The following is a 15,691-nucleotide window of genomic DNA, read 5'->3' as shown; positions in this document are numbered from 1 at the left end:
AATTTTTTTGAATGAAACCAGCTGTTAAGTTTGAAAAAATAAATTCCACATCTGATCATTTCTTGCCTAATTTTTTGGTTTTCATTGCCTTTACTGAAACAGAATCCTAACATAACCGTGTCTAAAACAGTTTTACTTGCTGAAAATCTACTCACATTGAAGCTTAGACTTGATGCTTTAGCCTAAAGTTGTATACAATACTGCAAGCAATCTGTTCGTTGTATATTGTGTTGAAGCTCCCACTTTAATTGCAGCATTGGTCTGGCAAGACTCCAATCTGGCCCACTGGACATCTCTGAAAATGTAGAGGAGGACATAAACTTTGAATTGTATTTCCATAAATTTTGGTGAAGTGCTTATAAAGACTCTCACAGCTATTCATACTACACCAAAGTAATCAAGAAATGGATAAACAATTAAACGAGTGAAAAGTTATCACTATCTAAGAGTGAGTGCTGACAGAGCTTTCATAAGTTACAGCAGCATTCACTTGTTGTAAATGAGTGATGAAGTCACACTTCTTTTTGATATACTAATTTTCAGCATTCTGGCCCACTTAAAAGTAAAGTGGGCTGTATGTGGACCACAATGTAAAATGAGTTTACAGATGACATTCTCACTTCTAGTCTCCTTTGTTTTCCAGCTGGTTGATATCATTCACTTTGTGGTGTGTTGTCATCACGCTGCTGTGTCAGTCTGTAACTGCATATTACGTTCTTCTTTTAGGGTGGCGCTCTGCAGGGAAATGTGAATACTTTATTCACCTCATTTCCTGCTGACCCTGTTGAGCAGTATCAAACTCAGTGTCAGATACTGCTCGAAGGACTGAACCTCCCACTGTTCCTTAAGAAGGAGCGAGACAGACTATCCAGGTGAGTAAATTGGTGTTTTGTTTTGTTTTTTGTTGTTGTTGTTTTTTTTTTAATTTGTTAACTTTCAAAGATAATCCCAATGTTAGATTATTACCTCCTGCTACACAACATTTGAATGCATAAGCAGTGCTGCTAGTAACTGTCTCTTTTCTGCAAAGAAATCCCCCATGACATCAAAATCATGACCTAATGATTTGACGTCCACTGATAATCTATAGTCTTTTAGGCCCCATTTTCTGTCTTTACTTGTATAAAACGTATACAAAAACACATAAGATAATTATTCTTTGACACTTAATGACATGATTCTTTGTGATGAATGTAGCCAGTGGAGTTCAAATTGGGAGCAGATTTGAAATGTTTATTTATGGATTCAACTTTGTGCACATGAGTGTTTGGAGCTATCATCATTTTAACTGCAGGCTGTTTTTCTCTTAAGGTCAAAAAGCCAGACATCAGAGTCTCCTGAATGTGATTCATCAACTACTAAACTGAAGCATCTACTCAGTGACGCAAACTCCAAAACACACACTAGCAATTTGGAAAGTGGTAATACAGTGAGGAGTGACTCGAACTGGTTCCACACCTCTCTGTCACTGTCCCCAAATGATAGGACCTCACCCATAACTACACCTCAAGAAAATACAAAAACTATTTCAAGTGGAACAGACGTGTGTAAAGTAACCAGACAATCAAGCTGTCGATCTGAAAAGTTGACTTCGAGAAGGACCGTTGCTCCAGTTGTTTTTGGAAATATTACCTCTGTTTCAGAACAAAACATACAAGGTAAGAAAAATGAAAGCGTTACAGAAGAAATCTCTAAAAGCCAAGAGGAGATACTGAAATATGAGAGAAAGAAGCATGAAGCACATCCAGAGCCATTGGGATATCATTTTCAAAAGGTTTCTAGAAGCACAATGGACTCTAAGAATATGGGAGATAAAGGCATTGGGCAACTGGACCTGAAACATCAGCGATTTCACAAAGAGGTTGGAAAAGGACACAGAGAAAGGCTGGTGTTTGGGGATGAAAGTGAAAATGTACTAGAGACAAACCTGTCCACTGACAAAGACAGCTATGTAAAGGAGGACAAATTGCACCTGACTGAAAGTAGGAAGAGCAGCGCTGTTCCAAGGGAGAAAATGGCAGTCGAAGCTGAAACACACATAGACTTGCGTGGAAAGTTGTCAAGATTCATGTTCAAACCAAGTAAGATGAGAACTTCAGTTGACAACCATAACAATAATGCCAGTCCAGAAAAGCAAATGACAGTGAGCGTTAACACAAAGAAACCAATTAGTCATAATGACGCACACCTGTGTCAGAGAACCAGAGTCAGCACTGGTGATGACAGAGATGTATTTACTTCCACCCCACTTTCAAAATCAAGTGCTTGCATCACTAATCAAACTACATTACAATCAGAACAGATGAAGACCAGTATAACTTCCTCAAGCTCAGAAATTAAACTCTCAGGATTCTCATCTATCTGGACAAGTGAACCCACAACAGCTCAAACAAAAATGGAAAAGAGTACGCTTAAAAAAGGTGATGCTGATTGTTTGAGAGCTAATTCAAAAGTCCACAAAATTCTAAACATCGCCAACCACATAGGCAAGAAGTGCCAAACCATACCCCCAGCAACAGATTACACACCAGCAAAGAAATGTGAACTAGGGATGAAGTCAACGAGTACAACAATGTCCGAGTGCAAAGTAAAACAGACCAAATTCAGTCATACTGAAAACAACACTGTAAAAATGGTAACTAGGGATTCAGTTAACTGTCAAAGGACTGCCAGTCTAAAGAGAAAGTGTTTTACGAGTCCTCAGGATAGTAATAGTAGTGGTTCCAAAGGCCTATTCTCAGGATTGTCTCTGTTTGAGTCTGCCGAGTTAAATAATGATGTTCTTGACACTGACTGGGACCAAGAGGTTTTGAAAAAAGCCAAAGTCTGAAATCACAACGTTTGTGGATAAAGAACTTTTTTCCTGAAGAAAACATAATCTGGTTGTAGGAAATGAATAAGTTTGACAGAAAAGTTTCCTGGGATATAAACTTGAGTTTAGCTCTTTAGCATAGTGTCTAGTCACACAGTTTTCACCAGCTAGCTGCAGTGTGATTTTTTTTATTTTTTTTTTCTACTCCTGTACAATGAAAAAGTACTGTGTTCATAATAGTAAGATATCCTTCCTTACATGTGCTCAATACAACTTTTTTTTTTTTTAGTTGCTTGTTCTGTATTACACCTACGTGTAACACATTTAACACCTGTTAAAAGTGAGTTGCTCACCGAGATCTTTATGTACAGCAAATAAAATAAACATAATGTGAGACACATCCATGTGTTTTGTTAATATTTTTCTTAAAGGCCTTTATTTATATTCAGTTTTAAGTGAACCTAAAAAATTATGTATATATTTTTTCAGCTTTTTGTTAGCATTGTTTTAGCCTATTATGTGAAAATATGTGTTCTGGAACACATATTTTCAAACATATAATGTAAACTGCAATCAATTTAAAAAAAAATGTTATTCAGAGAATATTTGGTAATGTTTAACTAGGCACCTGCAACAAGAGATAAGGCCTTGATTATACTTTCTGCAAGTTAGCTAGGATCAACTTGGGTTCACGTCTGCAAAAAATTTATCATCACACAATGAGCATGGAGTTTATGTGACTACGCAGACTGGTTCACCGAGACGTTATATTACAAAGGACAAACTGTGTAAGCGACCCAGACACCGATCATCAAGCATACTTCAAAGAAATATAAGAGGAATGACTACTCTGCCATTGCGCCCTTTAGCTATCCCATCAACACTGTATAATTAAGGCTTACTACATGGGTCAATGCTCATACACGGGAGCCAAGATTCAGAACTGGCTAACAGTATGCTGCTCCTGAACTTTGCTGACTTGTATTTTTAAAATGTGCACCATTTCCAATACCAGGACCAACTTGACACATAGCATTTCAGTGTTTGATTGATTGATGGTTTATTTAGAGCACATGAATACATATATACAAAATGGCGCATTTGCTCCCACTCCCTTCACATATTTATAGCTCAGTCATGTAGTTATGTAGCTTCTTCCTGAGTATATGTAATACACATTAACAACAATATATAACAGTGATGACTTGTCACATTGAAAACACCTCTTGTCATTTAATGACCCCTCTCATCCCTGTCATGAACTTTTAATAATTTCGACTGTAAAAATAAGTTTGTATGAAGAGGATATTGAACTTTATGTGTAATACCAATTGTCCTTTTTTTGTAATATGAAAAGCGAATTTAGTGTATTTTTATAATTATTTCCCCGTACCTCTACACAACAAGTTAAATACGGGAGAATTAGAGAACAACACAAAATCCAGAGAGAATTATAATCTAGAACCTGTTTAATTTTGTTCATGATTGAGGTGCTCTTGGACACTTTATTTTGTTTTTCGCTGTTAGATGAAAGTTGAAGTAAATGACCAAATAACAGATATTAGAATCCCAACATTTTTGCAAATGACATTTGTAGATCATGTTCAAGAGAAGGTTACGTTTCTGGTTTTCCGGTTGAAAATTGATGCGCAACATGGGAATGTAGTGTACATGTCAGGTGTGTGCTTGCTTAGCCATGATAACCCCTAACTACTAGTAACTACTAGTACTTTTAAAGATAGATGGATCAGTATGTGAGCGTTTAATACCGGCAGTTTATAACTTTGAATACGAGCACATCTCATTTTCAGTAGTTTCTGCATTTAACCTCGTTGGCTGTCTATGTACAATTTAACCGATGTGGGTGATTTATTTTAAACCTGAAATAAGATGTAAAATTCAAATGAAGATGTTGAGTGATGTTGTAACTAACGATAGTGACCTATGTCAATGTTTACGTCAGCTCACTGTCTTTCAACACCATGTAACTCTCTCAGTTGGGTTGTTGAGATTGAATCCCTCTGGTGGAATGGAGCTGCTGGTCCTTCTTTTCCTCTCCTTTATCTTTGAGATCATCAGGTAAAATATCTCCACAATGTTTAAAATGACAGAAAACACAGCCATTGCTAACATGAAGATAATAAAGACGCTTTTCTCTGTGGAGCGACTAATGAAGCAGTGTACCTCTGTCTTACATGGGTCCTTGAAACAAGAAACCTTATTTGGCATAAGTATGAAGCCATAGAGGTAGTACTGTCCTACAATGAATGCTACTTCAAGCAAAATCTTGAACAGCAATTGAAACGTGTAGCTGACCAGCAAGGCGCCTTTGAGGTGCACTTTGCCATGTTCATTTGAATACTTGGGGGCTTTAATCATCTCCTGCTTTTTCCTTTTTTCCTCCAGGCGTCTTCTCCGTTTGTTCTCTTTACGAATCACTAGTAAGACGTGGCCCAGATAGATAAGCGTTGGCGTGGAGACAGTGAGAATCTGGAGCACCCAGAAGCGTGTATGAGACAAAGGAAAGGTGTGATCATAGCAAGAATTCTTGCATCCAGGCGTTAGGATATTACACTTCATGTTTGATTGTTCGTCTCCCCATATTTTATCGACACCAGCTGCCAGAATGAAGATCCTGAAGAGAAAAAGAACACTCATCCAGACCTTTCCCAAGAAGGTGGAGTGAAACTGCACCTTGTCTAACAAATCAGACAGAAAGGACCACTCCCCCATAATAGCAGCCTTTAAGAGAGAAAACAAAACACAACAATGAATATGCAGTTGTGTGACAAAAGTCCATCTCGAGAAAAAGACGAGCAATATATAGTCATATTTGAAACTGGGTGGATTATTTAAGGTGATATATTCATACAAATTTCAATCAAATGTATGCTGAACAATGATGGATCATTCAGGAGTTACATGTATTATTATAGTAATACAATTATGAATACTGCTTATTGATCATTCAACCTCCACTTTATAATACAACCCATGACTTCTACATTACCACGTATATTTTTCTGAATTTAGGCTTCTCAATTCTCATTAGCTAAAACTTGAACAAGGGAGTAATTGGCACACTTTAAACATATAATATTACATATATAATACAATATTTATATATACATGTGTCTCTGTATATACACATACATAATTTGTAAAACGTAATTAAATGTATAATTATTTTTAAGTACTACTTAGAACATAATTTTTAAATAAATGATTACTTTTTGTGCAATTCAAATGAAAAGAATATGCTGCCTTCAAGGTTGTCCTGAAGCCAAAGTCCTCCTGTTGGAAGCTATCTCCACCTGTAATCACAAAAGCTGAAACAAATTACAAATTTTGAAACTGGCAAATAGGCAGAATGGAGAAGACTCGACCCACTCTAGCCTGCCTGGCTTCCTCTCTTGCTCACTGTCTGTTGTTTTGGACGGCTGAACCCAGGCATGTAAATTCAGCTACCCACACTATTTCTCCTCCTTACATGTTCACCTTTCTGTCGTCCTCTCATTTACATACATATATTCCATCTTGTTTCTACTGAATTTTATTCGTCCTCTCTCCCAGAGCATACCACCACTCCTCCAGGCTCTTTTCCACCTGCTCCCTACCCTCATAATGATGTCTGTTACCTGTATAGTTCACAGAGACTCCTACCACACCTCATCAGTTAATCTGTCCTTTATCACTGCAGAAAAAAAGGGCTTAGAGCCGATCCCAGATGTAATCCAACCCCACTCTTCATACATATCCTGTATCACTATCACATGCTTCTCTGCTACTCCTGACTTCCTCATGTCATGTTCCTCTTTTGGCACCCAATCATATGCTTTCTCCTGTTCCACCAAGAGACAGTGAAATTTAATTTACTGCCGCAGATATTTCTTTGCTGATAGTAACCAAACTAATGTAAAGGAGTAAAGAAGGATGTTATAAAGGTTTTCGATTCTGAATTACATCGACAGTATCCGATTGTGTGTATGTGTGAAATCCGGTTAAAATTAAATTCCTGAACACTGTCAAATATAATCAGAGAATTAAATTCTGTTTTCATAATACAAACAAAGATTAAGTTTTATTTATACAAAATTGACTCTTCTTGTTTTGAAAACTTTCCTACCTCGCTAAGAGTCCTCTCTAGTCCAGTCAGTTCTTGGGTTGTAACTCAGATTATTCTCACTTCCTTGTTATAATTCAGGCTAATCTTGCTAAATCATCAGATTCCTCCCTGCTCTGCCTGACTGTCCCACCCACACTCTTTACTGATGTCACTACTGTCACCCAATTATAATGACAGGGACAGCTTCACCATTTTCATCCAGTTTGGAGTGGCTAACCAACAGCAATTATAATTATTAACGACATGGTAATGTATCATATTCATATTATTTCGCTAAAAGGATGTAAGCTGTGCAGTATATTTTAACAATACCTCATTAAGAATAATTTAACCTGGTTTTTAGCCTGAATAATTGAAACAAACTGGAAAACTTAAACATAACTTTTGCTTTATCATGTCAAATGTCACCATTTGGTTACAGCACATAAATATTAGTTTTTGCAATATTTTTTCATGAATCCTGTTTCTTTTTGTGAGTTATCAGCAAACTGAGATTTTAGTAAACTGGATCTGATACTATGGGCAGTTTTTGAGTGAAGAATACAGTGAGAACATTTTCAGTCCATTCAGTAATTCATTTTCCATTAAAGCTGCATTACATCGGCCGTTAACAGGAGATCGTAGTGCACCATTTTATAAATGTTAGTGTTGGTGTTAATGCTTGTGTGGAGAGAGACAGAAACACGCTTCTGTTTGCACATATGTAATGATCAGCTCTACGCAGAAGGCTGAAGTAAAGTTCAGCTAAATAATTATTACTATTACAGTAAAGTTAGTTGGACACTTAGCAGTTCCAGTGACTTTTCTGTTTCTGCCTCATCTTCAGCTGCCTGCTGCAGGTCTCTAAACTTCTTGCTGCTTTAATATCTAACCCATGACTTTATTAACATTTAAGGACAATGGAGTGATTTCTTTAGTAAGGGCAGCTTCATTCATATTCATATCACGAACTTTTTCCAACAGCCAATGGCTCATTTTAGCTACCTAGCTAAGGACATACATTAGCCTTGAAAACACAGATTTCACTTACTGGGAAAAAAAATGCCAGCTGGTTAGTCCAGCTGTCAGTTTGAAACAGTCACTCTTTGCTTTTAGAAAGTAAATGGTGGACCTCCTCTCAGCGTTCCTACTCTCTCTGCAATTCACAGCAGACTGCACCTGCCAATCAAAGCTCCTGTGACTTGCGGTGGAGTCAGCTCTGTCTAATTCAACTACTTCTCCACCTCAGCTTTCTCTGCCAGAGCCCACTGAGAAAGTTCTGACATAACTCGAAACTTTCTCTGGTGAGGTGGAGAAAACAAACTGGGTTTTATAACTTTGTGTATGATGATCTTTGAATGGCTTTGCAAAACTTGTGCCTCTGATTTTGCATGAGAGGCAGAGCGCTGCAGTGGGCACAGGCATTTATTAATTCCAATGAGATATCTCTCACTGGAATGAATAACTGTTTCAAATGAAGTGTTGAGCAGTGCTGCTCTTTAAAGTGTTTCATTTGACACTTGAGGAGCAGAGCAGGAGGATAGTGGCTGGAAATAGGGTGATTGTTATAAATGAACTCATCCCTACCTTGATTATTGATTCCTGTTACGATCCATTGTAAAATATTAACTCCAGGCATTAGTCAACTCCAGGGTAGAGCAACGTTTTTTTTGGATTCTAATCTAGCTAAGCAATTAGGCACACCCTTGGTTTCTCTCCCCGAGACTCTGAACGGCCAAGATCTCACCAACATCATACTTCACATCAAACCCATCTCACTTCATCTCTCAGGAAACCACTGTGAGTACATCACTATTTATTTTTGATTCCCCACACTTTCCTTTGGTTCAACAACATAACCCAGTCAAAGACTGGTGTAGAAAATCTTTAGCCACACCTGTTATCAGCAGCTCTCCTCTAAATACGTGTACTTGGTAACTAACTGGGTTTAACTTGGTAGCCTGGACACTAAATTAATGGGAGACCCCAAGGATCTTGTAACCTGTAAGAATCCCTTTGAGTGATCTTATAATATGCAGGTTTTTACTGTTACTCCTTCACAAGAGATTAAAATAGGAATGTCCACAATTTAGACTTGTTGAATGCAGTATTGTTTTATTAGACCATTTAGTAGGAGAAAAGCAAAAGCCAAATCAAAAATAATAAAATAATCAAAGCACTTGAATTCTCCATTCTCATTTGTTGTGGTCCTTGAGATGAGAGAGGTTGAGGAGAGAACAATCTATCCAGGCCTGAAGATGCACTTATCTCTGGTTCATGTTGATAATAATAGTCCAGTGGATTCAATCGAGCAAGAATACAGTGGAAATCTTCTCAAAGTTATAATCCATAGAAAAACAGTAGAATTCTTTGGAAGTTGTAATTCAGCAGGAAGACAACAGAAATCCAAATCCTCTTGAATCTAACATGGCAAAAATAAGCAAAGAAATCTCAGTTAGCAGCTGATCCGTCTAACATCTCACAGAGATGAGTAGAGATCTCTGAGCACTCCAGTCACCCATATATATATATACATGTATATATATATGTATGTATATATATATATGTATATATATGTATATATATATATATGTATGTATATATATGTATATATGTATGTATATATGTATGTATATATGTATGTATATATGTATGTATATATGTATGTATATATATATGTATATATGTATGTATATATATATGTATATATATATATATATATATATATGTATATATATATATATATATATATATATACATATATATATATATATATATGTATATATATATATATGTATGTATATATATATGTATATATATATATATTCCTGTTGTATTCTATTTATATTTTGTTCCTGCACAATTGGTGTGGAGCACCACACACTATTCTATTTGATACAACACCTGCATTATTTTATTTTCATCACTAGATGGTGCTGTGTACCAATCAAGTGTGTTATGGGAGCCCAGAATGGTTTAATGGAAAGTTACTAAAAATTAAATGAGGAATTTCAGTTTGAGTGCTCGGTGAAGCATAACCAGGACCCTGTGTAAGGCCTAAAAAACGGGCTTTATTGGCAATATGAGCACTATATTATACACAGTGAAACAGAAACCGCCCAAGTATATATGAGTATATAAGTAGTAGAAGGTCCTGTTTTAAAGTGTTTGTGTTTTTTTTGAACTGATAGGCAGGTGTGTACGTTACCTATTGTCTTTTTCACATGGACCCCTTTACCTTTTTTTTAACTATCATCTGCACAGTAGCAAGTATTCCCAGCTGCCAGAGAAATGTGAAGAAGAATTGTAGCTACATAGTTACATTCTCCTACTGATGTACTGACGCAAATACATGTCAAAGTAGTTTGCACACAGGAGGTATATCTGTTGGGTCGAGGTATTTTGTATTTGTAACCCTGCGTTTTAACATTAGTTCCACGTGATGGTACGTGTTCTCATGTGCTTATGAAGCAATAAAGCCCGAAACACCACACATTGGCTGTTTCTGTAGGAGTCTTTTTTTCTTTGCCCTCCCAGCAGCAGGGGCTTCGGTCTTGACGTGGAGATCAGGTGACTGTAACTTCTCTGACGGCACCGTTATAAGGGAAGTTTGACAAGTTCGACTCAGTTTTCCTACTGATGCCAAACTTGGATTTTAACTTTGCCAAGTGGCGGGGAACGGGCCACCTTTTTTGTCTCTGTAACTTTCCAGGTAAGTAAAAGAAAGTTTGGCTTTAAAAAAAAAACGCGTCCGAAGGAAAACGCTGTCCGCCTGTTGCTCTTAGAAATATTCGGATAAACTCCGGTGCGCTCTAGACCACATGCGTCTTGTCTTAGAAACTTTGAGTATCCCTTTCTCCAAGGTGAATGCTTTGTCAGCTTTTTTCGTTTTTACAACCTGGTTTACATCTACAAGGAGCAATGGCTGATAAAAGCCAGATTTATTTATTTATTTGTGTGTTTTTACTATCTCGATTTTTTATTTATGTAGTGGGCCAATGACCTCTTTTCGATTTTAATTTAATGAAAGTTCTTTTTATATTTCAAATTCTCTGCCTCTCTTGTAGCATTTATTGCTTTGCTTAAAAGCCACTGAAGTCAGGAAACTCAGAGTTAGGGCTCACTCTCTTTTCCCTTGAACATTGTTTCTTTTCAATGAAAACCATAGTACTCTTAGTACTTTTGAGTGGTTTGCTGAGTAGGTCATTGTGTTGGAGTCCATTGTTCTGCTTTGTCTTGATCATTTCACTCAAACAAACTCATTCATGTGGAAAGTGGCGGGATGTGTTCCCTATCTAATACCAATGAAAGCTTAATTTATCTTAAATTCTTAGTAGCTCAAATTTCGCAATTCTTATATTTAAATATAAAGGCCAAACACTCCCAAACTAAAGTTAATTTTCACATTTCCAATTAATGTTCACAGAAATACATTGCATTGTGTATAACTTGTCAGCTAAGGAGACAGAACAGGTCATCTACTAATTTGAAGACTGGTGGTTCAACTCCTGGCTGCACTAGTCTGCGTGAGACATGTCCACTGGAGTGTGAATGTGTGTAATATTAGATAGAAAGCACCAGTGCATTTACCATTTACATGTATAAGTGAGATCACATGCAGTTACTTACTTACTACAGGCACCATGGGGATTAGGCTGCTGTTTCACACTTCCCCGCAAAAGTTGCCTTACAAACATATATCCAACGCTGCCATTGCTCTCTGAAGTAACATGTCTTAATGTGTGTGTATTATGTGTTACAAGCATGTGATTTATCATTTGGTAGTATAATTAACAGTACAGTCTACTTTTTGGTGTGCCTGCTGAAAACGATTCCGTGACGTCTTAAAATAGTATGACCTCTTTCAAAGGCGACATTAAACTGAATATACCAAATTATTTTGAGTACTGATGAGACATCAGACTTTGTATTATTCAGCGCAATTTAGTTTTTTGGATAGTTGTGGAAAAAATAACCCAAAATAAAGCTAATGGCAAGAATCTTAGGGATCTTTCCTAAAAACAGGGTTCCTGCTCCTAACTTTGATAACTGTTTGTGTAACACAGTTTGTACACTGCAACCACTTCAACATTGTTCTTTTTTCCCACTAGCTAATACTCCCTGAACATGGGTGACTGGAGTGCTCTGGGTCGTCTGCTGGACAAAGTTCAGGCTTACTCTACTGCTGGTGGGAAGGTCTGGCTGTCGGTGCTCTTCATATTCAGGATCCTGGTGCTCGGTACTGCAGTCGAATCGGCCTGGGGAGATGAGCAGTCAGCCTTCAAGTGTAACACCCAGCAGCCTGGGTGTGAAAATGTCTGTTACGATAAATCCTTCCCCATTTCCCACGTTCGCTTCTGGGTTCTCCAGATTATTTTTGTGTCGACACCTACACTTCTATACCTGGCTCATGTCTTCTATCTGAACAGGAAAGAGCAGAAACTCAACAGGAAAGAAGAGGATCTCAAAGCTGTGCAAAATGACGGAGGTGACGTCGACATACCTTTAAAGAAAATTGAGATGAAAAAGCTAAAGTATGGTATTGAGGAACATGGCAAAGTCAAGATGAAAGGAGCCCTCCTTAGAACCTATATAGTGAGCATTTTTTTCAAGTCTATGTTTGAAGTGGGCTTCCTGGTTATTCAGTGGTACATATATGGGTTCAGTCTGAGTGCAGTCTACACCTGTGAGAGGAACCCATGTCCACACCGAGTGGACTGTTTCTTGTCTCGTCCCACAGAGAAGACCGTATTCATTATTTTCATGTTGGTGGTCTCACTGGTGTCATTGCTGCTCAATGTCATTGAACTTTTCTATGTGTTCTTTAAGAGGATCAAAGATCGTGTAAAAGGCAAACAACAACCCACACTCTACCCCAGCGGAGGCACCTTAAGCCCTACCCCTAAAGAACTCTCTACTACGAAGTATGCCTACTATAATGGCTGCTCATCCCCAACTGCCCCACTCTCACCAATGTCCCCCCCTGGCTACAAGCTTGCCACAGGGGAGCGGGGAACTGGCTCGTGCCGTAATTATAATAAGCAGGCCAACGAGCAGAACTGGGCTAACTACTCTACAGAACAGAACCGTCTTGGACAGACTGGTGGAGGAAGCACTATTTCAAACTCCCACGCACAAGCCTTTGATTTCCCAGATGATACCCACGAGCATAAGAAACTGTCTTCCTCAGCAGGACACGAGCTGCAGCCGATAGGGTTGATGGATGCCAGGCCTTGTAGCAGGGCCAGCAGCAGAATGAGCAGCCGAGCCAGGCCAGATGACCTGGATGTTTAAAACACGGTTTCGTCTCTTTCCACCTCTCTCTGGCTGACAGAATTTCTGGTTGAAGCCAGAAACATCAGGAAACACTTTATCACATAGGTTTATTTGAGAGGTGTGACTAATCTCAATCACCGTCTTCAATATAGAGACTTTTAGTCAGTTCAAGAAACATTAAAACCATTATGTAATAATATCAAAGGTACAAGTATTTTCTGACTGAGTTTTACTTTTTAGTGCTTTTAACCCAGCCTCAAGAGAATATTGTAGCCACACGAATTGGGATTTGAAAGAGTATAACACAACCAACATTAATAATCTGTTCAAGAACACAGCCCCATAAGTTGACAGCTTTGGTTTCAATTTACTGATATTACATAAAAGATTTACTGTTTTTGTTTCTTTCAATGTTCCTCATGTTTTTCCAGTTGATGATGTCCTTTTTCATGAAATACGATAGTATGAAGCATTAGTAGCTTTGCAGCATTAATGTTTTGTAAAGTGGCTACTACACACTCAGTTTCATTTATGTTTAGTCGAGATCAGTGAACACTGTATTTGTCTGATAAACGACAGCGAGCCACAAATCTTCATACCTGTGCATCTAAATTTCCTAATGTTGTCAAATGATATAAATGTCATGCAATAGAGAATTTGGGATAACAAAAACACACTGTTTAAAATTGAGTTTTGTAGTGCAGTTATGAAGTGTGGTACCACAACCAATCAGTGCAGTTTGGTTCAGTTTCTTTACTTTCATTCTCATTTTCATTCACCCAAAGATGTGTTGATTTCTTCTAATTTGTCAGTTGCCCTAGTCACAACACAAAGTTATTGCTCAATGCTGTTGTATAAATAACTTGGTTAATTCTTTGACAGTGACTAACAGTAAAGGGTTTATATGTTTTGTAAATTAATATTTATTGCCAGGATCTTTAGGAGAACTACCACTAAGACAGAAAATTGACTACTACTCAGTAAAGCAAACAAGTCCCCCACAAACTGTTTATTGCCGTTTATTATCAGGTAATATGTCAGATAATATTGTTTATTATCTGATAAACTTTGAATTTGTGTAGTGTAAGGTTTTAGTGCTTTTATCATGTTTTGAAGTGTGCACAGGGGTGGCAGGGATGATGGTAGCAAGCTGCTGTCACTCAGCAAAATATGTTTGTTCTATTAAGAAAGGCTTTATTACTGTCAGTCATTTGCTGAAATGTGTTCCTTTTTTTTAACCTATTGTGAGAAACAAAGACACTCGAATGATTTTCTGCATTTTACATATTCGATTTTTTTTTGTTTTTCAAACTTAGTGTAGCTCAATTTAATTTGCTGCTTGAGAAGTAGATATTTAGGAATGTAAATCAAGCTAACTGTGTCGCAATCAAAATGTGAGTTTGTAGAAGACTGCTTATAGATGCGGACTAATATTTAGTCATTTCTAATAAAGATATGCCAGTGTAGCTCCACAACTACCAAACACTAAGATAAATCTCAATTTGAATGTCTTTTACTGCGATTTTGCTTCAATTGCCAGTTGGTCATTGTTTTGGAGTATTTGCATATGTAACTGATATTTTGGCTACAATAGGAGTTGCACTGAGACATGGGAGACTGAGAAGCATTATGATACACATAGTATGTGGTTTTCTGATGACATGATGAACATGTTACTAATTTATTTTATAACACAGACATTATTATAATCAATAACATCAGACTTTTATTCACCAAATATCTCGGTGAGGTACAGTAATGTTGTTCAATGACAGAAGAGAAGCAATAATTACTGCTTGCAAGTATTCAGACAATGCTCATGTGTGGGGTCCACTGCTGTAAAGTGTGAGTATATGACGGTAAAATAAAACGTTTTTAAATACTTCTTTAACCAATAAACATTTTTCTTTCTTAAGCAGTGATTGATTTTTTTTTTAATATGTGGCCATTATTAGCCATTGCTGTTGTTAGAACTAAACACCTGCCAATAAAGAACTGTTAAAGTACATTATGTCATCTATGTTAAGATGTTTTCAAAAATACTTATTTACCTCACATAAAATTTTTGGTGTTGATTAATGTTATGTTAGTCAAGGTTTATTCTACAAAAAATATTTTTCATCTTTAACATTTTTAGAACAGACATATTTAGACATGTATAGAATAGCCCTTTATTGTACAACATGTCATTACAGTTTACTTTTATGGTAAGTTAGGTTTCAGTTTTTTCTATCTTTATTTTTTGTTTTACAAGCTTAAAGAGAAATAACACTTGCCAATTGCAAGTCCTGCATGTAGCTGGAGATGAGCAGGTCAATTGTCAGACAGTGTGACTAATTTATATTTTTGACAGCTCTTATTGCTAGAGCTGTCAAAAGGTTTGCCAAGTAAAATTAATATTTTTTCCTTAGCTAAAGTTCTTGAATTATTATTTTTGAATAAAAAAATGTGCCCTGCCTCAGCTGACAGCTGAGATAGGCTCCAGCGCCCCCCGCGAC

General features: G+C 37.2%; 3 protein-coding genes across 3 annotated transcripts in view; 2 read left to right on the top strand and 1 right to left on the bottom strand.

Moving 5' to 3' along the window:
• The window catches only part of mcm9 (minichromosome maintenance 9 homologous recombination repair factor), a 30,116-nt gene extending 27,286 nt beyond the window's left edge, over positions 1-2,830 (top strand). The window contains exons 13-14 of the mRNA XM_085373233.1: positions 727-872; positions 1,312-2,830. Of these exons, the coding sequence (XP_085229359.1) occupies positions 727-872; positions 1,312-2,830 (1,665 nt within the window). The remainder of the gene's footprint in view (positions 1-726; positions 873-1,311) is intronic.
• Positions 2,831-4,786: 1,956 nt separating this feature from the next.
• LOC146617846 (gap junction Cx32.2 protein-like) lies at positions 4,787-5,545 on the bottom strand. Its single transcript, XM_085371796.1, has one exon. It carries the CDS (start codon positions 5,543-5,545, stop codon positions 4,787-4,789), a length of 759 nt encoding a protein of 252 aa, XP_085227922.1.
• Positions 5,546-10,559: 5,014 nt separating this feature from the next.
• Positions 10,560-13,544, top strand: gja1b (gap junction protein alpha 1b). The gene is made up of 2 exons (XM_085373159.1): positions 10,560-10,629; positions 12,029-13,544. Exon 2 carries the CDS (start codon positions 12,045-12,047, stop codon positions 13,209-13,211), a length of 1,167 nt encoding a protein of 388 aa, XP_085229285.1. The 5' UTR covers positions 10,560-10,629; positions 12,029-12,044; the 3' UTR covers positions 13,212-13,544.
• The last annotated feature ends 2,147 nt before the right edge of the window (positions 13,545-15,691 follow it).

Source organism: Diplotaxodon limnothrissa, linkage group LG15 (genome assembly GCF_057381915.1).
Source record: "Diplotaxodon limnothrissa isolate DT_005_m linkage group LG15, D_limnothrissa_male_GT1.1, whole genome shotgun sequence".
Classification (NCBI taxonomy): Eukaryota; Metazoa; Chordata; class Actinopteri; order Cichliformes; family Cichlidae; genus Diplotaxodon; species Diplotaxodon limnothrissa.
Note: the sequence above shows the minus strand (reverse complement) of the source record. Positions and strands in the feature narration are given on the sequence as shown.